At 33.2% G+C, this 25,696-nt stretch overlaps 1 protein-coding gene across 1 annotated transcript in view; it reads right to left on the bottom strand.

The window, feature by feature from the left end:
• szt2 (SZT2 subunit of KICSTOR complex) overlaps positions 1–25,696 on the bottom strand; it is a 110,674-nt gene that overhangs the window by 35,933 nt on the left and 49,045 nt on the right. The window contains 11 exon segments of the mRNA XM_051111345.1: positions 6,001–6,183; positions 6,485–6,606; positions 8,064–8,111; positions 9,717–9,844; positions 10,008–10,140; positions 11,530–11,627; positions 12,890–13,056; positions 13,270–13,472; positions 14,948–15,139; positions 15,230–15,406; positions 21,708–21,758. Coding sequence (XP_050967302.1) covers positions 6,001–6,183; positions 6,485–6,606; positions 8,064–8,111; positions 9,717–9,844; positions 10,008–10,140; positions 11,530–11,627; positions 12,890–13,056; positions 13,270–13,472; positions 14,948–15,139; positions 15,230–15,406; positions 21,708–21,758 — 1,502 coding nt within the window.

Raw genomic sequence — 25,696 nt, 5'->3', positions numbered from 1 at the left:
AAAATACCATTTTTACCAAAATGCAAGAAAATACTCTTGTATCTTCTCTGGATACACTGTGCCACTATTATAAGTGACATGGCAACAGTGGTTTACAATATTTTTGCATAATTTGCAACATTTGAAAAAAAAAAGAAAAAAACTTTATAAATCACACACACACACACCCCTCAAACTCATTACAAAATCATTACACAATTTTACTAGCAATATTACAGTAAATCAACCTTCCTTAGGCTTACAAAAACTTTTTCTCTTTCCAAGCATGAAGGAAGTTGGTTGAGATGATGCTAATTTAGTAATGATGCAAATTTAAGTTGTGTGTGGGATTTATCCTTTTTTATATTAGACTTTTTTTCTGATGCACCTATGAATGATTTGGGTGTGCAATACACTATACAACTTTTATTTAAAATTACGCATATCCATTAAACGATTAATGCATTAAATTGATTAGCAAAAACAAACATTAAAGGAGAACTCCACTTCCAGAACAACAATTGTCATCCAAGATGTTCATGTCTTTCTGTCTTCAGTCGTGAAGAAATTATGTTTTTTGAGGAAAACATTTCAGGATTTTCCTTCTTATAATGGACTTCATTGGTCCCCCGATTTTGAACTTCCAAAATGTAGTTTAAATGCAGCTTCAAAGGGCTGCATTTAAACGATCCCAGCCGAGGAAGAAGGGTCATTTTTTCCAGGAAAAAAAAAAGAAATTATATACTTTTTAAGCACAAAAGCTCATGCAGCACAGGCTCTGGGATGCGCGTTCACATACTCTTGAATCACGTCGAAAGGTCACGTGGAACATAGGTGGAACCACAGACCCAGTGTTTACAAAGCAAACACGCAAAGACTAAAAAGTGCAAGTAAGTCAAACACTGTTTACAAACAAAAAGGTACAACAATGTCGGACGATTCTGAAGTTGTAGGAGAAAATAACAGAGTTTTTCGACACACTCTACTTTTTTTCAGCTGCAGTACACAGATGATGAACTTGTGGTGATTCGAATACGTGATTCGTAGTAGTGATGGAAAGTTCGGGTCATTTTACCGACTCTGACCTCTCGTTCGGCAAAATAAACAAAAATGAGCAAAATGAACAAAATTCATTTGCTAAATGTGACATCTCGTGACAGCCCCATAAGATGAACGAACGACTCGAAAAACCAGAAGACTCGAAACAGGTGAACTAATTTCAGTACAGAACCTAATATGATGTTGCGCATGCGCAACTGAACGAATCACTCCCCGAGACGACTCGTTCTTCCCGAGTCACATTAAAGATTCATTCAAAATAAACAAATTGTTCAAGAACGACCCGTGGACGCGCATCCCAGAGCCTGCACTACATGAACTTTTGTGCTTAAAAAGTATACAAATTTTTATTTTTCGAAAACAATGACCCATCATTTTGCTAGATAAGACCCTTCTTCCTCAGCTGAGATCGATTAGAGCCCTTTGAAGCTGCATTTAAACTACATTTTGGAAGTTCAAATTCAGGGCCCAAATGAAGTCCATTATATGGTGAAAAATCCTGAAATGTTTTCCTCAAAAACCATAATTTCTTTACGACTGAAGACAGAAAGACACGAACATCTTGGATGACAAGGGGGTGAGTAAATTATTTGTAAATTGTTGTTCTGGAAGTGGACTTCTCCTTTAATAATGTATTACTAACAAAGATTTCACATAAATGCTGTTTTTTAAAATGTTCTTATTCATCTGTGAATCCTGATAAATAAAATGTATCACCATTTCCACAAAAATATGAAGCAGCACAATTGTTTTCAACATATTAGAATGATTTCTGAAGAATCATGTGGCACTGAAGACTGGAGTAATCATGCTGAAAATTCAGCTTTGATCACAAAAATAAATTACATTTTACAGTATATTCAAATAGAAAACAGTTATTTTAAATTGTACTAATATTTTACATTTTTACAGTTTTTACTGTATTTTTAATCAAATAAATGCAGCCTTAGTGAGCAGACAAGACTAAAAAAAAAAAATAAAACATTTTACCAACTTCAAACTTTCAAACAGTAGTGTATCTTTTAATTGTAATTTAGTACTGAGTGCTTATGAGAACAAACAGCAGCTAAAGAGAATGTGGTACTGAATTAATCATCAAAATATCTAGCTGATTATTGATATGATCAATAGTGACGCTCTGAACAAAAATCTACTTCGAAATTCTAGTCAGCAGCTAAATCAGTCCCACCATCGCATTCTCTTCTTTTTCTCACGTACACATACACAAAGGTCCAAAACTCAAACAAAAGAGCCGACAGAGGCTGACTGACGTGAAGGGATCAAGCAAAGTGAACAATGAAGATCTCTGTGGCGTCTCTCCTTCAATCTGTTTCCTTAAGGACAGACACAAAGTGATATTAGAGTCTGTGTCGCACTGCTCACTATCCACGGCCTCAGAAGAGCCTGTCTGCTGTCGCAAACCAACAGCAACATTCAGAGAGCCGGTATCATCTGACAGACTAAACTGCAGATATTCTCAGCCACAGCCCCGGACGTCAGGAAACAAACAACAGCTCAAACCCTACTGAATGTCTGCTGGAAACTCAATGCGTCTTTATTCTGCAGAAGAATCTCGGTGGGTTTGTGTTTATCTGCTCCCACACAGAGACACAGACAAGCATCACTTTAAACAAGTCATTTAAAGAAGTTTTGTAGCATTTGGTTTGTTTTTCCTGATGTTCACTTCTAATGCTGTGGTCAAGGGTAACCAGAACGTCATCATTTAGTTTATCTGTGTAAAAGCATACAATTACTTACCAGCTTGAATAGAACCTAATGTGATGAACTCAGTGAACTTAAATGTGTTAACTGAAAGTTATCATTCAGATGATGTCTGTCTTGAAATAGACATGCACATACTGTAAATAATAAAAGCCTGGTTCATTTTGAGAACGATATGAATGAAAACTCTGTAGCTGCAAAAACAAGATTCTATACAAAACATGTTCTTGATTCTGATTGGCCGATGAGGCATTTAATGCTCAGATATTTGTATATAATGACACTGAACTGTATAATGAAGTGTTTAACCAGACTTTACATTAATAATTATGCATTTGGAAGGCGTTCAAGGACTGACACTGCATGTAAAGAATACATTTGTATTCATTCATGCATTCCTAGCTTTGCTGTTAAAGCTGTTTTAAAAAAAATGTAAACTTGAATAAACAAAGAAATTAACATTAAATATTAATTTATTATATTTTCATGTATTTATTATCTATCAAATCTATTTATTTATCTATCTATCTATCTATCTATCTATCTATCTATCTATCTATCTATCTATCTATCACATACATATATATACACATATATATATATATATATATATATATATATTTATCACCCATCTACATCTATTTTTATCTTTATTTATTGTCTATTAATTGATCCATCCTTCCATCCATCATTTAATCTATCCATCCATGTATAATTTTATCCATCCATCCATCTTTTACTCTATCCATCCATCCATCCATCCATCCATCCATCCTTTTTATATATCCTTTTATCCATCCCTCCATCATTTTATCTAGCCTCCTCCTTTTAACTAACCATCCATCATCCTTTTATCTATCAGTCCTTTTATCCATCCATCCATCCTTTTATCCATGCATCCATCCTTTTATCTATCAATCCTTTTATCCATCCATCCATCCATCCATCCATCCATCCATCCATCCTTTTATCTATCAATCCTTTTATCCATCCATCCATATCCATCCATCCTTTTATCCATGCATCCATCCTTTTATCTATCAATCTTTTTATCCATCCACCCATCCATCCATCCTTTTCCTTATCCATCCTTCTGTCCTTTTATCTATCCATCCATCCATCCATCCATCCTTTTATCTATCCATCCATCCATCCATTTTTATCCATTCCTCCATCCATCCTTTTATCTATCCATCCAGCCATCCATCCTTTTATCTATCAATCCTTTTATCCATCCATCCTTTTATCCATGCATCCATCCTTTTATCTATCAATCTATTTATCCATCCATCCATCCATCCATCCATCAATCCATCCATCCATTTTCCCTATCCATCCTTTTATCCATCCTTCTATCCTTTTATCTATCCATCCATCCATCCTTTTATCTATCCATCCATCCATCCTTTTATCTATCCATCCATCCATCCATCCTTTTATCTATCCATGCTTTTATCCATACATCCATCCTTTTATCTATCAATCCTTTTATCCATCCATCCTTATCTATCCATCCATCCATCCTTTTATCTATCAATCCTTTTATCTATCCATCCATCCATCCTTTTATCCATGCATCCATCCTTTTATCTATCAATCTATTTACATTTTTATCCACCCATCCATTTATTCTTATTAGAAAAGCACTAAAATTCATGTTGCCCCTTTAAAATGTTGATAATAAATGTGTGTATGCAGGCGCATGACTGTCATAAGTGTTTCCGTTAAATGCCTTTAGCTTTAACACAAAAGCTCTCGATAACGACATCAACAACTGTCTGCTTTCCCAAAATAAATCCTGACATTTGGTGTGAAATCTTGACAAACAGCTGACAACTGAATCAATAACAGTGAACGCGGCGACAGAAGGTTTCTCCTCTTTACTGACAGAACCAACAAACATGTTCTGCTGCATTAACTGCAAACAACTAAAACACAGCGTGATTCAATCCGCTCTGTTCAAACGAGCTCAACTCTGGGCAGGAATAAACTGTTTTGGCAGTGCAGTGATGTCTGATTTCGGTAGGACCAGCGCTCTGGATCGTTTCCAGGTGTTTGGTGCTAGCAGGTGTGCTGGAGTGATTGGCGTCCTGCCCTGCGGCCGGGACAGCTGTCCGTCACTCGGGGTGATATGTCAGACCACCTCGGGGAGCGCCGGACACTCATGTGCTGCTTAAAACAAATCACTAGAGCTATCTGTACTTATAATGTGCAAACACACACTGGCCTAAAAGCTCATCCTAACCAATCTCCAGCAATCCATGACAGCTTCCTGAGCATGCATGTTGAGAATGCCATACTATCTACTACTTTTGACAGAAGGTTGCAAGCAGTACACTGCCATTCAATAGTTTGGGGTAAGTAAAAATTACTATTATTTTTACATAATAACTGAACACCTTTATTCACCAAAGATGCATTAAATTGACCATACATGCTTCTTTTGAACTTTCTATTCATTAAAAAAATCATAAAAAATAATTGATATAATGAAAAATATGAAGCAGCACAACTGTTTTTAACATCAACAATAATCAGAAATGTTTTCAGCAGCAAATCAGCATATTAGAATGATTTCTAAAGGATCATGTGACACTGAAGACTGGAGTAATGATGCTGAAAATGCAGGTTTGCATCACAGGAATAAATTACATTTTACAATATATTCACATACAAATCTGCTATTTCAAATTGTAATTATATTTCACAATATTACTATTTTTACTGTATTTTTGATCAAATAAATGCAGCCTTGGTGAGAAAAAGAGACTTCTATCTAAAAAAAACCCTCAAGCCTCAAACATTTCTGCAAAGTATGCAAATGTGCAGTATAGAATTAGAGCACACTGTGGCTGAATGCTTAACAGCATTTCTTTAAATAGCAGAAATAATAAAAATAGTATGCTACTATGCAAACATGCTATTCTGAATTCGGTGTGCCTTGCAATGCTCACAAATTAACAGAAATTAACCAGGAATCATGATATGAGTCATGAACTGTGAACATACACTTCTTAATTTTTTATATTTTTTTACATTTTTTAAAATGGTCATTTTGTGTGTTTTTGTGTTGTTCATATAATTGGATATAACTCGCTGAAATGCATAATGCATAATGTGATTATGTGACAAACAGCATTGCAAATTACTATTAAAAATGTTTATTGTTTTATATACTGTTTCTAATTAATCATTTGCAGTATTGCACTAAGAACACAGCCGGTGTGTTTGCATACTGACCTGTTTCAGGTCCTCATGTGTAGGTGTATCAGAGAAGCAGTAATGATGGAAAAGGCCCATTTTCTGACTCAGGAGGCAGTTGACCACATGCGCGCGGGCGTTCTGCCACTGCACCAATCTGACCAGACCCTGATTCAGAGAACCGCCCAGATCCACCGACCAGTTATACGTGTACAGAGTCACCTGGAAACACGGAAACATAGTGAGATAATATGAAAGAGTAAGAACAAACTTTACAAATCCACACTGAGTACCAAAGTCGATCCACACTTGAAGACAAAAATGCTGCATGACGCTGCAAAGTCACAGTGGATTAGAACACGTTAAGCCTTTAACATGCAGCTGTGTGGTATTTCAGACAAATGAAACTGCACCGTGTGCAGCAAAATGTCACTTTGACTGTTAAGACAAAAACATTCATGCAATAGAGATTTTATTCTGTGTTGCTTACACGTCACGGCTGATTATAGTCAACTCAACTGACCTTCTTATTGACGACCTGTATGTAAAGGAAGCGCTGGCGTGGAGCCACGCCCTTCACAGCCTGTCCTGGGCTCAGCCAATCACTGTGCTCCAATGCCTCAAACCGCTGCAGGCCCTTGTGAGCTTTAAAAAAAGAGAGAGAATGTTTTGTTATTGAGTAAAGAAACCTATAGCAACTTATAATGAATTTATTCAGTTTACCTGTGAATAACACCTATGATTTAAATCATAAAATCAAATAAATATTAAATCATAAACAGAGCTAATTACATTTAAAAAAAAAAAAAATTAATTAAAAAAAGGTTTCACAGCCTTGAGGCAGGACATGTTTATCATCTACAAACTGTGTTTAAGGAGAGATTGAACGCAGAAGTCACTCTCTAGAGTAATAGAGGGCAAACTGAAGGTTTTATGACATTTTCTCCTTTAATAAAAGTTTAATATCTTTTAAATACCATCATCAGATTTAGAAGTTATAAAAAATGACAAGCAGTAGGTTTCAATGGTACATGCAGGGCTAAAAATGATCTTATATACATGCATAAATGAGTGAATCTTCAATTATGGGCATATTTAACTACGGAAAAGCCTGAAAAAAGAAACTTCTTTAAATGCATGTTATTTATTTCAAAACATTTATTACACATCCTGGAATAAAGTAGATTTCAGCATTAAATGTGATGATAATGGAAGCAGCATGTAGGCCAATGACTTTTTTGGAAATAAAGTAAAATAAAATAAAATAAAATAAAATAAAATATTTATTAAAATAATAAAACAGTGTAATTTTTTTTGGTCTTGGGCAAAAGTAAATGTAACAATTTCAATTTCTCTTATGAAATTTCATAACTGCATTACAGTGGGAAATAAGGTATTTCTTTTAAATTAAAAAAAAAGTAAATAAATAATTACACACACACACACACACACACACACAGACACACACATACATACACAAATAATTAAAAATGTGCCTTTTATGGTACAGGGTAAAAGCAAAATGTACAAATGTTCATAAATGTATTATAGTGGAAAGGTTTGTGATTCTTTTGTTTTATTTATAAACGAATGAATATATAATGCATGCATGGATAATGAATGCAGGAATGAATGAGTGAATTAAATATTATTTGAATTATAAAGCACAGCTGTAAAGAAAGAATGAATAAATGTATTTATTTATTTGTTTATTTAACAATAAATGATTTCTATCATTTCTAATGAATTTTCATAAATGCACTATAGTGGATTAATGAATTATTATTATTATTATTTTTTTTTTTAATGGCCTCAAGTAAAAGTTACAGTTTTTCTGATCAATAATATTACTTTTATTTAGTGTGGATGTTTAAAAGTATTGTTTAGGACAAGCCAAAAAGCACAAACACTGGCAAATTTTTGCCATTTAAAGAAATTTTTTTTTAAAAATTGGAAAATGGAGCGCCTAATTGAAGAATCACTCAGATATATCATCTCTGTTAGAGTGTGTCTGTGATGTAATGGAGTGATCTGGAGGAAGGGCCTCTGCTGTCGTTGTAACAGTGAGGGCCACTAGGGGCCCCAAAAGGGGCCAAACTTACGTGTGCACCTATTTAGTACAGGACTGTTCTCTTCATCTGAACTGTCTTCTGTGGGCAAACAGAGATGAGCACACACAGCTTTGCAAAACGAGACAACTCTGTGTTAATGCTGCATTCACACACACACACACACACACACACACACACACTTTTATGCACGCACACACACACACGCAGCTTTGCAAGCAACAACATGAGCAAAAGAATCTATGAATCTATGATAACAGAATAGCAAGACATGTACTAATCATTCAGTAAATACTCCTAGGCTAAAAGAGATGTACACACTCGGCAATACTAAAAAACACACAAAGAAAGGAAAAAAAAAAAACATTTGTTAGCAAGATCAGCGGAAGATAAAAACACAAAGCGCAGCGATGTAGCGAGAGATTGGAGCAGAATGTGATGCATCTGAGCTTATGGTGAGAAAGCTGTTAGACTATAAAGAACTGAAGTTAATAATGTTATAAACTTCAGCCTTGGTTGCAGGTTTTAATGCTTTCACACAGAGAGAACGGTTAGAAGCCAGATGAGCTGTTGACCACAGAATTCAGTAATGATCTTACATTGCTTAAAGCCTGTTAAACTTCAGGAAAATAATGAGTCTGATTTTTTTTAAATCAGTATCATGAAGCCTGAATGTCACAGGGGAATGTTTCGGTCATATTTTACCACAAAATCAAAAGATCAAAAAACAAAAAACTTGTAAAAATATATAAATAATTTCAGGACTAAACATTAGACTTGATAAGACATTCATTTTTATATCTCACATTTATTAATTAATTTCAGGTAATACAATTATATGCGATCATATGCATTTATTTTACACATTATTATTTATTTTCTGTTTTTATTCTTAAATTGTTTATTGCTGTATTTTTCTGACCTATATATATATATATATATATATATGTGTATGAAGAGTTTATTTGTTTATTTGATAACTCCGCTTTTTTTGTTATGTTATCATGTTTTTTTTGTTTTATTGTGTTAGTTAGCTGTATTTTTTTATATTTACTTTACATCAAAATAACCCAGCTGCAGTTTGATTGAGATTAACTGGAATGCACAATGAAAAAACATGATCTGGAGTTATCTGTTTTTGCAAATGAACTCTATATAATATATATTTTTACCTATATAATATATATTTTTATAGAGATTATTTCTTAATTAATTATTTTTCCTTTTGAATTTGGGGAGAAATATGACTTGATTATTTGATCATTTTTTTATGAGGTTTCAGCTGAATATATAATGCATTAAAAAGGTTATTTTTATGCATTATAATATATCAACAACGCCTTATATTTTGACTTGAAATCCTGTAATGTTCTCGAGAATATGTGTAACCACAGTTAAATTCCATCACAGTCACTTCTTAGAGAGTATAATGCATTATAGCACATGATCAAACATGTGTATTATTGGTTATATTAGCATTTATTTATTAATGAGCTATTAATGAGCTTGTAATGAATGTTTTAAACAGGTATCAGCCTGTTTATGAAAATATAGATCAAATTACAATATGATTCATTGGAAAGCACTGATTCTTTGGATTCAAGTTGAATCCATTAAATCATTCCATAAGAGTGTGTAATCAAAGAAAACATGATATTTGCTGAGTGAACATATTGTAGGCGGTACCTTGTTCTGTACTGCAATGCCACTGGCTGAAGTTGCGACCAATGAGAATGAAGCTCCTGGTGGTGCCGGGTGGTTGGCTGATGTGCTGGATGATTGACAGGGGGGCATAGATGTCTCCCTGAGGACAGCTGGAGACACACAGGAAACAGAAACGTCAGAAACTGAATCCACAGATGGTCCACTGAACAGCTAAGCATCTCCTGTACATACTGAAGCAACTAATCACATCTGTTCAAACATAATCTGCAGTGACAGACACGTCTGGACCGCTCGGATGATACTGGAACGCACCTGGTTCTTTCGAACACTTTGACCGTGGTGTCATTAGCCAGCGAGCTGACCAGATTGACAATCTCTGTGAGGATGGAGGGCAGGAGGAAATGATGCGAGACTTCAGCTGAACAGTGCTGGATGGACGGACAACCTGCAAAAGAAAATAATTCACTGAATATTTTATTAGGGGACTTTTATGTCTGTTAGGATGATGATAAAAATAGCTGAACAATCTTATTATAATCACTTTAAACTTTATTACTGTATCTCTTTAATTATTCCTACTTAACTTTTAAGTGCTGAAAGGTGAAACCCTCTATAGTACATTTATAGAAAATGTTAAAAACAGGAAAAATTCGATTTTGCACTTTTTCTTAAGAAATTAAAGTACAAACTGTAACATAATCACCAAATTACGTGGTAATAAACAGATGAATAGGTATTTATACAGTCGTAAGCAATTTTTCATTTTTTAAATAGTTTTCTATACTGCAGCTAGTTTTTTAAAAGAGCTTTTAATTGGTTGTGTAAATTAACTTTAAAACGAAAGAAAATTAAAGACATTAATATTGTCCAGCACCACATTTTGATCTAATAACACTTAACATTTTAAAAAAAAAAAAAAATAATATTTAAATTTTTTTTTTTTTAAAAATAAATATTAACAACATTTAAATATTTAAGTCAAAATATATACATATGATATATATACACACACATATATATATATATATATATATATACACACACATACATATACACACACACACATATATATATATATATATATATATATATATATACACACATATATACATAAAAGTCAAAATTTTCCTATTCTTGCATATTAACAGCTGTGGGAATGACATCTAATATTTGTGAAATATGTTGCACATAAAAATACATATTAATTAAATTAATTGGAACACACACACACAAAAACATATTTATAATTAATTTAATTAATACCTGGTATTTATGTGTACAATTTGTAATATATATTTGTGACCCTGGACCACAAAGCCAGTCTTAAGTAGCACAAGTATATTTGTAGCAATAACCAGCAATACATTTTATGGGTCAAAATTATCGATTTTTCTTTTATGCCAAAAATCATTAGGATATTAAGTAAAGATCATGTTCCATGAAGATATTGTGTAAACTTTCTACCGTAAATATATGAAAACTTAATTTTTAAGTTTTTGGACAACTTTAAAAGTGATTTTCTCGATATTTTGATTTTTTTGCACCCTCAGATTTTCAAATAGCTGTATCTCAACCAAATATTGTCCTATCCTAACAAACATATATTAATGGAAAGCTTATTTATTCAGCTTTTAGATGATGTATAAATCTTAATTTCCAAAAATTGACCCTTATGATTTCTATATACTTGAGGGCTTTTGAAGGCTATACAGGACATTTTAGTGCAGTTTTTACAAAGTTTAACTTGAAGAATCGCCAAATAACCTTTATTATTTCATTGCAAATTCCACCAGAGCCATAAATCAGACCGAAGCATGTGGTTGTGGGGACTCACCCAGTCTGTTCATGAAGGTGACCCAGGGCAGGTACGTGGTCTGGTAGACGGCCTGAAGAGTGCCTGTATCACCTTCCTCCAGCTGGACTGCATGTCTCCTACAACACACACATCCAGACACGGGTCCCACGAGTGAATACTTGATTATAGTCCTGTCCGAATGCCAATTGCTCTACACGGGTGGTTGAGGTCACTTCAGCATTTACGTCTGCCATCCAGATCTGAAATGTCAGTATTCTTTCATCCCAACAACTGAATAATCTGCTGTATTCAGACAACGACTGGGCGGGATTTAATAATGTAATTACATCCAAACAGACATCTCAGAGACTGACAGGAAGAACTGGCCCAAAATCATTCAAAAATCAGATTATTCTGATGTGCACAATAATGATAAGTTGGGTATTTGGCACAATGAAAGTGTGCTACAGTTTGAAATAAACTCAAAAAAATAAAACTGCATCGCCATCCCACAATTTTGACTGGGAGCACAGAAGAAAAAGGGCAAAATAAAACTTGAAAAGTACACACATTCTCTCGTTCCTGACCATTTCATTAAAATTAATTATATTATAATTATATATATTTCATTCTATATATATTTTATATATTTCAGTAAAATAAATTATATTAACAATTACACTTTTAATAATAATAATAATATATATATATATATATATATATATATATATATATATATATAAAATATACACTTATATAATATATATATATATATATATATATTTTTTTTTTTAGTATACTAAACTGGTTTATTAAAAGTCTGCTAAAATTGAATGGCTAATTTTGTACTTAATAGACTTCAATTGTGTGGAAGTAGTGCTGAATTCCAACTAAAGATATATTTAAGTATATTTGATTGTGCTAAAGTGGAGCTGTCGCAAGTATACTTTAAATAGTTTGCATTTAAAGACCAATATTATTTAAAGAACATACAATCATCATCAACAGTTACATTAAAACAATTTTTAGGCTTAATATTTAGAAACGTGCACAAGTAGTACTCCAAATAAAGTTTAATTAAACCGTTTTTTATTTTTTTATACATTTTTATGTCAGTAAATATGTTAATAGACTTGAATTATACTTGGTACAAAATTAATGCATTCATTTTTTACTAGGGTTACCAAAGCTAATCTAATCTAATCTTTATACTTTATATTATATTTCAATTAATAAACATGTTTTTAATGGCTTTAGTTAACAATAATACACCACACAGGACATGTCACCTGTTTATTTGTCTTACCATCTGAACATGCTCATTTTATCATGGAAAGCTTGTGCGAATGTCATTTTACAGACATAAGTGTGAGAAACACAGCTGTGTGTGTGCTTGTACCTCTGGGCCTGCTCTTGTTCTACTGCCATGGCTTTCTCGTGGTTCCACTGCTGTTTGACGCTCTCAGTCTTGTGTCTTCGTCGATTCACACGACTGTCCTCGACACGCTCTGGTACAATGTCATCTGTCGTCTTTGGACTGCCAAGCTCAGAAGTTTCTTGTTTACTCTAGCAAACACACACACATCATAAGACAGATAACTGGCAGCAGACCAGCGAACATAAAGCCCAATCATTTCCCCAGTGTTTACGCTTCACTGAGTCCAGATCAACCGCATCATGCTGACCATCAATGCAATTTTGGAGGCGTTGACGGCCGTAATTAATGAGAGTAATTTGCTGTTAATGGAGACCGCACATGCTGAGTAAGCGCACACGCACCAGAATTTCCCAGAAGCTGCGCCGGGTGGTTTTGCCGGTGGGTGTGGTGGACTCAGGGGTGCTGGTTCCAGTGGTCGGGGTGGAACTGGGCGCAGAACTCAGGGTGATGGGAGACGGGCTGCTCTTGAGCCCGTGAGCTCCACTGGGCCGACGAGCGCTCTCCTTCACCTCCTTACTGTCAGACTGAAGGAGACTCAAGGGAACTACACGGACACAACACACACGATCAATGAAATAGTCTCTTCTGTACACCAAGGCTGCATTTATTTGATCAAAAAACAGTAAAATTGTAAAATATTATTACAATTTAAAATGTTTGTTTTCTATGTGAATATATTATAAAATGTAATTCATTCCTGTGATTCAAAACTGAATTTTCAGCATCATTCCTCCAGTCTTCAGTGTCACATGATGCTTCAGAAATCATTCTAATATGCTGATTGGCTGCTCAAGAAACATTTCTGATTATTATGTGATTACATTTATATATATTACAAGAAATCTTTGTAATGTTATAAATAAAATAAAATAAAACAAAAAAGACAATTAAAAACGTATTTTATAAAATGTTACATTTTTTTTTTACATTTTATTAATTAAAAATTAAAGAACTTATTTTAAAAACATATGTACTTACAATGTCTACAAAACTTATTTCTAAGTATTTAAGTACATGTTTATCATGAGAAACTTTTAGTCAGTCAGATTTAATATTAGTTTATAATTTTGTCTTGTTCTGTTATTTTAGTATTACTGAAATATTATTGATATTTTAATATAGTATTATTGACGTTATAGTTTCTATCAAAATTTTACATCAGTTTTTATTTTAATATTTTCTGTTTTCCTTTTGATTTTAGTTAAAGTTTTAAAAATGTAGCTGTGTCTTTGTCATTTTATATATATATATATATATATATATATATATATATATATTTTTTTTTTTTTTTTTATTATATGCATATACATTTTTTATTATTTTTATTTCAGACTTAGTTTTAGTACATCACGTTTAGGACAAAAAATATGTTTTTTACATTAATGTTTATTTTATTTCAAGTAAATAAGTTTTAATTATTTATTTATAAATGTTTAAACATGTATTAATTACATTATTTAATTTTTTTATTTAATAAAACAGGTGGTGTGTTATTTTATTTCACTTAATGCTTATTTTAATTCAAGTAATTTTTTTTTTTTTTAATGGATTTAATTTTAGTTTTGGTTTTAGTTAACTATAACAACTTGTTTACCTGGAAAACTGACAACATATTAAAACAAAAACTATAATATAGAAGCAACATTTTACAATAAGGTGTCACTGTTGATATTATTAATTTATAACATTAACAAACAATACATTTATTACAGTATTTATTAATCTTTGTTAATGTTAGTTAATACAGTTGTTCATTGTTTGTTCATGGTAGTTCACAGTGCATTAACTAATGTCAACAAACACAACTTGTGATTTTAATAATGCATTAGTAAATGCTGAAATTGCCTAAGATTAATAAATGCTGTAGAAGTGTTCATTTTTAGTGTAATGTAGTTAACAAATGAACCTTATTGTAAAGTGTTACCAATATAATGACCAGAAGCTGTCAATTTCCAAAAATGACAAAAAACACCATAAAAGTATTTCATACAGTGCATCACATGTGCATCCACTGCTCACCTGTGCTCTCGTCCCGTTGGACGGCTACAGGCAGGCAGAAGGTGTCCAAACACAACGGGTTGGGCAGCACGCGCATCTCCATGATGACGTCGCAGAGGGCGTGACGTAGAGCCGCCCTGAGCCTGTCGGTCAGCTGCATCGGGCTGATGTTGCCCTGCTCCCACACGTCGAAGCGCACTCGCACGGCTGCACCTGTGCACAGGCGTCCCAAAGCTCACACACATGCATCACGAATCACTACCGTTAAGCACTATTTCTGTTTGTTTGCTAAAGGATCCCAACCTGAGCTCTGGCTGCTAGAATCCACTTTGATCACAGTCGTCAAGGCCTCAAACTGGTCCGGCTGGAGGGAGATGCTGGAGACGTCGCCTCTGAGAGGCGGACCGCTGCCGTCCTGAGCGGGAACCTGCAGCGCGGACCCTTTCGCGTCCACGAACGACAGCGCTATGCAGGCGATACCTGGGGAGAGCAGCGCGTTAACAGGGTTAGAGGAGAAAGTGATGGAGGCCAGAACTAAACGAGCTTGACAGAATTGCATGAATTATGCAAAAAATGACTCACATCAAAGCAATAAATTCAGATGCATGCTCATGTCTCTTCAAACAAAGCGTTTTATGAAAAGTTAAATATTTTTATTGCTGTTGTTGTTATGTGAAGGTCACATTAAATCTGTTTTGAAAGTTTTTTACTTATCTTCATTTATTTTGCTTGCTCTTTAAATGCTTTTATACACAAATCTGATGACCCTCGACACAGCCTTTCAATTCCAAAATATGAAAAATATTGCATTTTAGAAACCATGCTGATTTTATTTAAAGATACATTTTTTCTTTAATATAAAGGTCACATTAAATATGTATTTTATGTTTTTAAGATATTTACAAATAATTTTGCGTATTTTTAAACGCATTTTAGGTACAGATCCAATTACCCTTGACACAGACACAACCTTTTAATATTAAACTATGAAAAGTTTTGAATACATTTTCGAAACTATGATGATGTTAACAAAAAGTGAAAACCATTTCAGTATGTATTGCTTGAAAATGTCTTTAATTTTTACAAAAACCATCCTGTCCTTCATAAAAGTAATTTTTCCCCAATTACTTTTTTTTTTTTTTTTGGTAAAGTTGTGTTACCAAAAATATGAGATGTGATAGAAGAAAAAAAAAAAAAAAAAAAAAATGAGAGCATAATTCATTTCCAATCAAGCTTATATACACACACACATGCACACATACATATATATACACATATATACATACATATACATATACATACACACATATATATATCATTCATAAATCATTTCTGGTGAGTAAAATAAAGCTGAAATAAAATTAATAAAAATAAATAATAAGAAATATAAAAAAAAGTTGACTTGGCAATCAACTAAAATAAATACATTTAAATTGAATCACCAAAATGACTAAAACTAAAACGGAAATAAAAAAGCTAAATAGAAATATAAAAAAACAAAAGCATTTAACTTTAAAAAAAAAATTAAATTAAACAAATTAAATTAAATTAATATAATAAACAAGAATTACATTTAAAAAAATCATAGTTATCATAGGCAAAAATCAAGAGCATCGTTTTGTTGGGAGTCATTTTCAATCAAGCTGTATTGTACGCAGAGTGTAAAAATATAACTTAATTGTGTTTTTTTAGGACACATAAAATGCTAGCCATGGAAAACTGACTGATTTTACTCCAAAAATGGTTAAAATAATTTTGATATATATATATTTGCGTGTGTGTGTGTGTGTGTGTGTGTGTGTAATCTTTGGTGTCTATAAAGCTGAAATAAAATTCATAAAAATAAATAAGAAAAATAAGATCAAAACTTAAACATTTGTTGCCTTGGCAATTAACTAAAATGAACACATTTAAAATAATAAAAAAAAAAAATAACTAAAACTAAAATTGAAATTAAAAAAGCTAAATAGAAATATAAAAAAAAGCATATAATAAAACTAAAACTAACATTTAAATCAAATTTTTATTTCACTTTCAAAGTAAACATAGTAAGTGTATAAAGTGTGTTTTAAGAGAGTTTATTTTCTAAAAGTCTGAACCATTCCCATACTTGAAGAAACATGTGCAGCCTTAAATAATACAAACACAACAATATTTCAGAAAACAATGCCTCTACTTGAGTACGAACTCTCATAAATCCTTTAAATGGGTTTTTATGCTGTTGTATTGACTCGGTTATGCTGTTTACAGCATGAAGCCAGGAGGCCTTGGGAAGCCACGGCTCTGATAAGCGCAGAAAGAGAGAGATTTCCATCATTAGATTCTCAGAGATCGATGGCGCCTTCGCTCCAGTGGCTGCGGCTATAAAAAAGCCTCGCAAACAGAGCGGCGGTCGCATTAAAAGGCATTAGCAGCAAACAGTGGAGCGCGAGCGGGGATTTATCCAGCTGCTTGTATTAGCGTACGCCGTTGGCGGTTTGAGGCGTGATCGATGTGTAAGCGTGTGTGTGTGTGCGCCAGATTTCAGATACCAATGCACCGCACACAATCACCTGAGATGAATGCGCACCTGTGCTCTCACATGTTAAAGTGTGCATGCATTTTGCATTATTGCAGTCTGGAACATATAACGCTTCCATCTAAGCAAGCTCAGTTTCGTCCATCGTGGTGTTTTTGAAATACGATTCATAATGCAACGCATGTACGTGTTGCTTTCAGAGCGGTGCCAATCAATGTGCGGCTTCCCAGCATCTTTGGCCTCTCATCTAAGAACTCCATTTGCTGTGATCTTTTAAGAGCACTTGATGAGGTGTGATGTGGTGTGGCGTGACCCGCGCGGCCCCTGCGCTCCGGCGAGACTACATGAGCATACGGAGAAGGGCCCTTCAGTCTCTGCTGGACTCTGGGGCTTCAGTCAGACAGACAGAGTGATTGTGGAAGTCACTTTCTGATTTATAATGACGGCAGTCAGCGGCAGAGAGAGTGAATGAGATGATTTTAGAGTCTGAAGTGCCTGAACGCAGACAATCTGATCCCATATACACTGCACAAAATGATCATTTTAACAAAGAAAAGAATGAGAATACTTTTTGTGCGCAAAGAAAACAAAAATAAGGACTTAATTTAACAATTCTTCTCCTCTGCGTCAGCCTAGTGCCATATTGGAGATTATCACGACGCATGTGCAGACTTTCCTCACATGCTGCTGACGTAGAACATGCATTTAATAAATTTGTTATTTTTGTCTTTCTGTGCACAAAAAGAATTCTCATTAGCTTCATAAAATTACGATTTTATCACTGATGTCACATGACTATTTTAACAATGTGCTTACGACCTTTCTGGACCTTGACCATGGTAGTTCCCTTGCTGTCTATGGATGACTGTCTAAATATATTTGTGTTCAGAAGATGAACGAAGGTCTTATGGGTTTGGAACAACGTAACGGTGAGTAATTAATGATTTTTATTTTCATTTTTGGGTGAACTAACCCTTTAAAAGTTATGATGAAAATCAGTGAAAGTTTTTAAGGAAGAAGTACGCTTTCAGAACAAAAATTTACAGATAATGTACTCACGCCCTTGTCATCCTACATGTTGTAAAGAATTTTTAAAAAAATATGTTTTTTGAGGAAAACATTTCAGCATTTTTCTCCATATAATGGACTGATATGGTGCCCCAATTTTGAACTTCCAAAATGCAGTTTAAATGCGCCTTCAAACGATCCCAAATGCAGTTGTAAATGATCTCAGTCAAGGAAGAAGGGTCTTATCTATTGAAACGATTGGTTATTTTCATAAAGTAATACAATTTATATACTTTTTAATGTCAAACGCTTGTCTTGTCTTACTCTGCCTGAACTGTTTTTGTTCCGGTTCATGACAGTTAGGGTATGTCGAAAAACTCCCATCTCATGTTCTACTTCAACATCAAAGTCGTCCTATATCACTGTTTTACCTTTTTTGTTAAGGGTTTGATCTTCTTTGCATGTTCACTTTGCAAAGACTGTGTCGGTACTTCTGCAGCGATGTAGGATGATTTTGAAATGATTTTTGAAGTTGAGGGAGAAAATACGATTGGAGTTTTTCGACATACCCTAACTGTCTTGAGTCAGAATACACAGAGATCAGGGAGAGAAAGACAAGACGAGCATTTGAGATTAAACCGTATTTAAATTGTATTATTTTTATGAAAATAACCGATCATTTTGCTAGATAGGAACCACATTTGGGATCGTCTGAAGCCGCATTTAAACTGCATTTTGGAAGTTCAAAACCGGGGCACCATATCAGTCCATTATACGGAGAAAAATGCTGAAATGTTTTCCTCAAAAAACAATTTCTTTACGACTGAAGAAAGAAAGACATGAACATCTTGGATGACAAGGGGGTGAGTACATTATCTGTAAATGTTTATTCTGGAAGCAAACTTCTCCTTTAAATGACTAAATGCAATGAAAAAAACTAAAATGCATGAATAACTACTTTCTAAGGAAATTTCTACATGCAGCTGATCTGTTTTGTCACAAATTACACATCTCAGAATTACTAATTACTAGCATTAATAGTAACTACCTAATACCATTTAAAAAAACTAGAAAAATAAATACATAAAAAATAAACAGTAACGCTAAAATATGGTCCTATTAGTTTCCTTATTTAATGCATTAACAAAAGTTACCAAACAATGAGCAATACACTCATTACAGTATTTGTTCATCTTGTCATCATTAGTTACAACTATTCTTTGTTCATGTTTGCTCAGTTTATTTAAATGATATCAGATACAACTTTTGATTTTAATAATGTATTACTAAATGTTGAAATTAACATTAAGATTACTAAAAGCTTTAGAAGTATTTTTGCTTGTTTTGTTCTTGTTAACCAATGTAGTTAACTAATGTTGATTAAACAACTTGGAACTTTATTAAAGTATTACAATTTTTTTGGTAAAGTTGCATAAAATAAAGTAATATTGTGTGATGTTACACTATTACTGTTACTATGCAAAGAAAAACTTTTCATGCAAAAAAAAATGTTATATGAACTCTATTTTACATTGCATGGGTCAAATTATTTAGTTTTTTTATGCCGAAAATCATTAGGATATAGGTAAAGATCATGTTCCATGAAGACATGTTGTAAATTTCCCACCGTGAATACATCAAAACTTAATTTTTGATTAGTAATATGCATCACTAAGGACTTCATTTGGACAACTTTAAAGGCGATTTTTTTCAATATTTAGTTTTTTGCACCCTCAGATTACAGATTTTCAAATAGTTGTATCTCAGCCAAATATTGCTCTATCCTAACAAACCACACGTCAATGGAAAGCTTATTTATTAATCTCAATTTCAAAAAAATAAGGTTAAATTGACCCTTATGGCTGGTTTTGTGGTCCAGGGTCACAATATGTAAATCTATAATGTGACAATATTAAAAAAAAAAAAAAAAAAAAAGATAGAAAGGAAAGCAAGGTTAATAATAATAATAATAATAATAATAATAATAATAAACTGAACTTATTTTCTTATGCCACTTTTACTAAACCTGGAACTTCCCTTCAAAACAAGTAGAAGATTTATTGATTCTCTTCAAATGAACATGAATAAATGAGACACTACAAAACACAAGATTTCACAAATAATGCAATACATACCATTTCCAATGTGTACACTAATATTGATTAAAATTCATTATAATATGAAAGGCAGGGGTACCACAGTCACTTAGGATCATCCCATATTATTAGATTTGATTTGTTTAATAACGTAAAACACAAAATGAAAGCAGAAACACACATGCAGCTCATCTCATGCAGGTGTGAGCAGGATCTGCTTCAGAAAAAGCTCATCTCTACAACAACACTGCCAAAGAAATTAAATCACCAAAGCTAGTGGCTCACTAACATTTTCCCCCACAGATTTCAATCCCTAAATACATTTACATCAGTATTTGAAAATTAATTTCTGTATTTGAAAATGAACATCAACTCTCTTTCTAGCTTCTGGAAACAACAAACAGTGATCAATGAGCTCAAATTCACACTTACAGACCCTACCGTCTGCAACTTAAACACAGTTTGGTACTTCTTAAGCAAACTTAAAGGCACATACTGCAAATTCTAGTGTAAAATGTCAATCGTGGTCTATGGTGATCACTCACAATTAGCACAGTGCTCCTTTTCTTAGTTTCACACTGAATGCGCAAAATGACTGTCAGAAGCTTTCGACAATCCATACAGTTAGCAAGGCGTTTTAAGTTGGTATTTGGGCAGCTAGCTTAAAGGAACAGTTCACCCAATTAAAAAACATACTTAAAAGTAAAGTTATTTTCTCTAATATCTCATTTGCATTCATCTGATGCAAAACTGTAATTAAAAAGATTAATATTTTCAGTCATCAAAAAGCAGATTAAATTTCCATCAGCTCATCACACAACTTCAAAAGACTAATATAGTGCATAGGTCAGCTTCCATCTTTCTATGATGCATCTGGGATTTTTAAAAAAATCATTTTTGAAGCCCTTTCAACTTCATTATTCAGCATAAATGCCAAATTCATTATTAGGTGCACATTAGAGATCATATTAAACTGCCCCTTTTGTGTTCCACAGAAGAATGAAATTGAGTTAGGGTGAGTCAATGATGACAGAATATTTATTTTTGGGTGAACTGTCCCTTTAAGATGTGATCATGTGACCATGCAGTACCACACTCAGCCAGTGGGGGCGCCACAGGACACACAGCACAACAGTGAAGCGGGTGGAGGCTCTTATACCTTGAAACTGAGAGGTTGGGAAGAGATTCTGAACAAGGTCCGACATTGTACCTGAGGCACAACAGACACCCACAGACAGAAATGATGAATGACAGATCGGACAAATCATGAACACCAACTCAGTGAATGACCAATGAGGATGACCAATGGGGAGGGAAAAGTAGGTAGGGTAGCTTAAAGCTGAACTGTGCAGTTTCTTTGCCACTAGCAGCACTAAATTAAACTAAACTCTTTGAAGATGCACAATTCATGTTATCAAAAAAACAAACGAAAAAAAAAAAACAGATTTGACCAATTCAACTCATCAATTAATGCTGCTCGCTGCACAAATTTGTACATTTTCCTGGTAGATATACAAATAATTAGACACTACTGTTTAACACTACTTATTTTCAAAACGGCTATATAGAATTTATGGTGTTCAGCATTAAAAACCTCTCGGATTTGAAAATCTAAAGGTGTCGGATTCAGCTTTCAGATTAATTTTAAATGACGTCATCTTTAAAGTCGAAAAAAGTAATTTTTCTAGTCTAATAATTATTAGTCATAATTAAGCTATAAATGTGAATTTTAACTGTCCACATTCAGTTTGTTGATGAAGAACGGTATTAAAGTTTGCAGAAAACACAAATCCTTTAGCTGGTTTATAAGCAGGAAGATTTTGCGTGACTAATCTGTATTTCCCATAATTTTCTGTGGCAGCAAAAAATGATAAAACACACACATAAATCATCAATTACATAGCTAATGCACATCGTCATTATGCTGCATTAGTGCTTGAAAGCTCTTTGTCATTAAGAAGAAGCAAAAGAATATAACATTTTCCAGCATATCCATTTGTTTTAGTAGTACATCAGTTTTCAATTTTGATGCAGTCTAACCAGCACCCTAATTGTTTTTGCAACAGGTGAATACTGATTTAAATAAATGAATAATAATAATAATAATAAAAAAAAACTTCAGTCAACTATCTATTTGAAATTCTGAGTAGCTTGGCAAGCTACAGTTTCAAAACATCTTCCCCAACACTGAGAGAGATGAAGATAGAGGGAAATTGCCAAATTTTACATTTTCAAAATTTTAAATTTTAAAAGTTTCAAAATGTACAATGTTCAAGGTTTCACATTTTCAAAATGTTAAATGTTCAAAATTTCAAACGTTTAAATTTTCAGAATTTCACATTTTCAAGTTTAAAATTTAAATGAAACTCTGAAAATGAGACTGTCAGTATTGTTACTGTTAACTAAACCTAAAACTATTATATTTATTATATTTTAAAATATAAAAATGGCAAAAGAACTTTTAAAAAAAAGCACTAATTAAAATGAAAACAAAAAATAAAAATAAAAGCTCATTCAAAATAACTTTTTTATATTTTCAAATATAAAAATGGCAAAAGAACTTAAAAAAAAAATAATCACAAAAATTTAAGTAAAATTAAAATGAAAACAAACAAACAAAAAAGCTCATTCAATATATCAATAATATAAGGCTTGCAAATTGTAAACGTTGTTACTGTTAAATAAACCTCAAACTGAAACTATTAAAATAATTTTATTCACTTGAAATAACGCTGTACTAAAATGTTGAAATTAAATGAAAAACTTAGCAACTAACTGAAATTAAAAATTCCTAAAGTACTAAAACCTAAAATGACTAAAACCTAAAAGCAAAATTAAAATGTAAACTAAAAAAACTATAAAATAAAAGCTCATTCAAAATAGTACTAATATTAATGATGTATATAAATAATAGCAAATAACACTAATTGTACTTGTGTAGTAGGGTAAGTTTTGAGTCATACCAGGACATGGGTTGGCTTGTGGGAAACTCAAAGCCGTTTCATACCCACACTGCTCTGGTCAGGCTGATAATATTGAACATTTCACTGAAGTCCTGCCAACTGGCTGCCTTTCAAAACCCTGGAGGAGCTGCTGTGACCTCACAGGAACTGATATTACTGTCATCCTGCATCAATGAACCCACAAGGAAACAATTCCAGGAGCCACAAAGCTCTTTATTTACATTCTGATGAAGTGCATGAGCAGTAATGGTGGAGAACATCCTGTAATGTTCCTTTTAATAGCAGGTGCATTAGGAGATCTTCAGGAGCAGCTCTGGCAGGTATTTGGGTGGACTGTCAGTTCATTAGTGGTCGGGAAAGCGGGGAAGAGGAACCCTGTGGCTCCAGGCCGAAGCCGTTACGACTACCCCTGTCTCCACCTGACAATTATCTCTCTGCAGTTTGGGATCAAGTCATATTAGGACCCTAAGAGGCTTGTTAAAGACCCTTCACGTTAATGAGACAGACCTGAAGCTTCTCCTCCGCAGCTCACAAACTTCCCACTTGTACTTCATATTTATAAACTCCACATGTACTCAAAAGGAGTGTTAGTAAAAACTCGGTTTGAAAACCTAAATGGGTCGGATGAGATTTCAGATTCGATTTAAAGTTAAATATCTAACTCTGAAGACCAAATTTAAACTTCAAAGTAATTTTGCACTAAAAGTTGTTTTACACTCATTTTTTTTAACCTTAAAAAATGTGTGTTATAAGTAGTGTTTGGGAAAGTTACTTTAAAATGTAATGCATTACAGTATTGAGTTGCTCCCTAAAGTCATTACGTTACTTAGTTAATTTTTACGGTAAAAAGTAATGCGTTACTTTACTTTTGCGTTACTTTGTAAATCTGGGCAGGGCTTGCTTGTTTGTTTTTAATATAAAAAGTTCTATTTTTTGGCAAATGTAAAAGCTTTTTCACACCAAAATCCTTAGGCTTTGACAAAAGTAAATTCACATCTGTACAGTAGACCACAGAAGAAAGAAAAAAATTCAACTCTTCAGCAATAAAAAAAAAAAAAAAAAAAAAAAAGGAAAACAAATCTTGAGTAATTTTTGCTTATTAGTATGGTTAAATGGGATCATCTAAGGTTGGCAGCCAAGACATGGGTTAATAAAATGGAATTAAATGCATAAAGGATATTTGTATTATTTAACATATTTAATTATTGCAGGTTTGCGTCATATTCTGAGTTGAATTTCACTGTTTTTATTCATTTTGAGGAATACTGAATCTCTTTTTTTTGTGAGCGAGATGAATTAATGCATGTTCACATTTATTCTAGAACTAATATCTTACTCCCGATTTCTCTCAACATGGGGACAGGAGAGCTTTCAATCAATAAATGGGGGGGACTGGTTGTTGGTTGGAATATCAGAACTAAAAACATCATAACACACTCATGTGCATTAATCAGTTCACTGAATGCTTGTCAGCTAAGAAATAAATAATTATTAGCTTGGACGATCCATTTGTTTTCAAATCCACATCCATTTAAATATTGCAACATTGATGTCTGTCAAAAAATAACATGCACAATACATGGTAGTGTTTATGAAAAATCGAGATCTAGGGAGTACAAGAATTTCCCCGAAAATCCACACTCCAGTGCATGTTGTGACCACATTATTGCTTTCCGAGAAGAAGCAGAAAATGCCGGTCTGATCGGCTTCAACATGCTGTCTGTCAGAGGCGATATCGTACCTTATACATAACACACGCAAGTGTAAATTTGTTCTTCACTCGCTGAAAGTGAATGGGAATGATTGGCGAACTGTGTGATATAATTCACACTGCATGCTAAAAAGAATAAACAGCACTTTGCCGGGTTGTTTTAAGTGATATTTTGACAGACATTTTTTTATGCATAAACTTCGCATTCTGATTTGAATATTTTCAATAACTTTCTATTCTTGACTGATTTTTTTTTAAGAATTTTGGCATAATAATTTCATAATTAAGTAATGTTTGGACTCCCATATACAGGGTTCTAAGCTTACTTTTATTTTTAGGAGCACAGTCCAAAATTTCTGGAGTACCTTCAAATGAAAAATCAAAATATCTGATCAAAAATTAGACTTCCCATTACAAGCTGACATTTCACTCAAAGTGATTTACAGGGGATTTTTTTTTTTTTACCTTTGTATT

Source organism: Labeo rohita, chromosome 6 (assembly GCF_022985175.1).
Source record: "Labeo rohita strain BAU-BD-2019 chromosome 6, IGBB_LRoh.1.0, whole genome shotgun sequence".
Classification (NCBI taxonomy): Eukaryota; Metazoa; Chordata; class Actinopteri; order Cypriniformes; family Cyprinidae; genus Labeo; species Labeo rohita.
The sequence above is the reverse complement of the archived record's forward strand: the minus strand, read 5'-3'. Positions and strand labels throughout refer to the sequence as shown.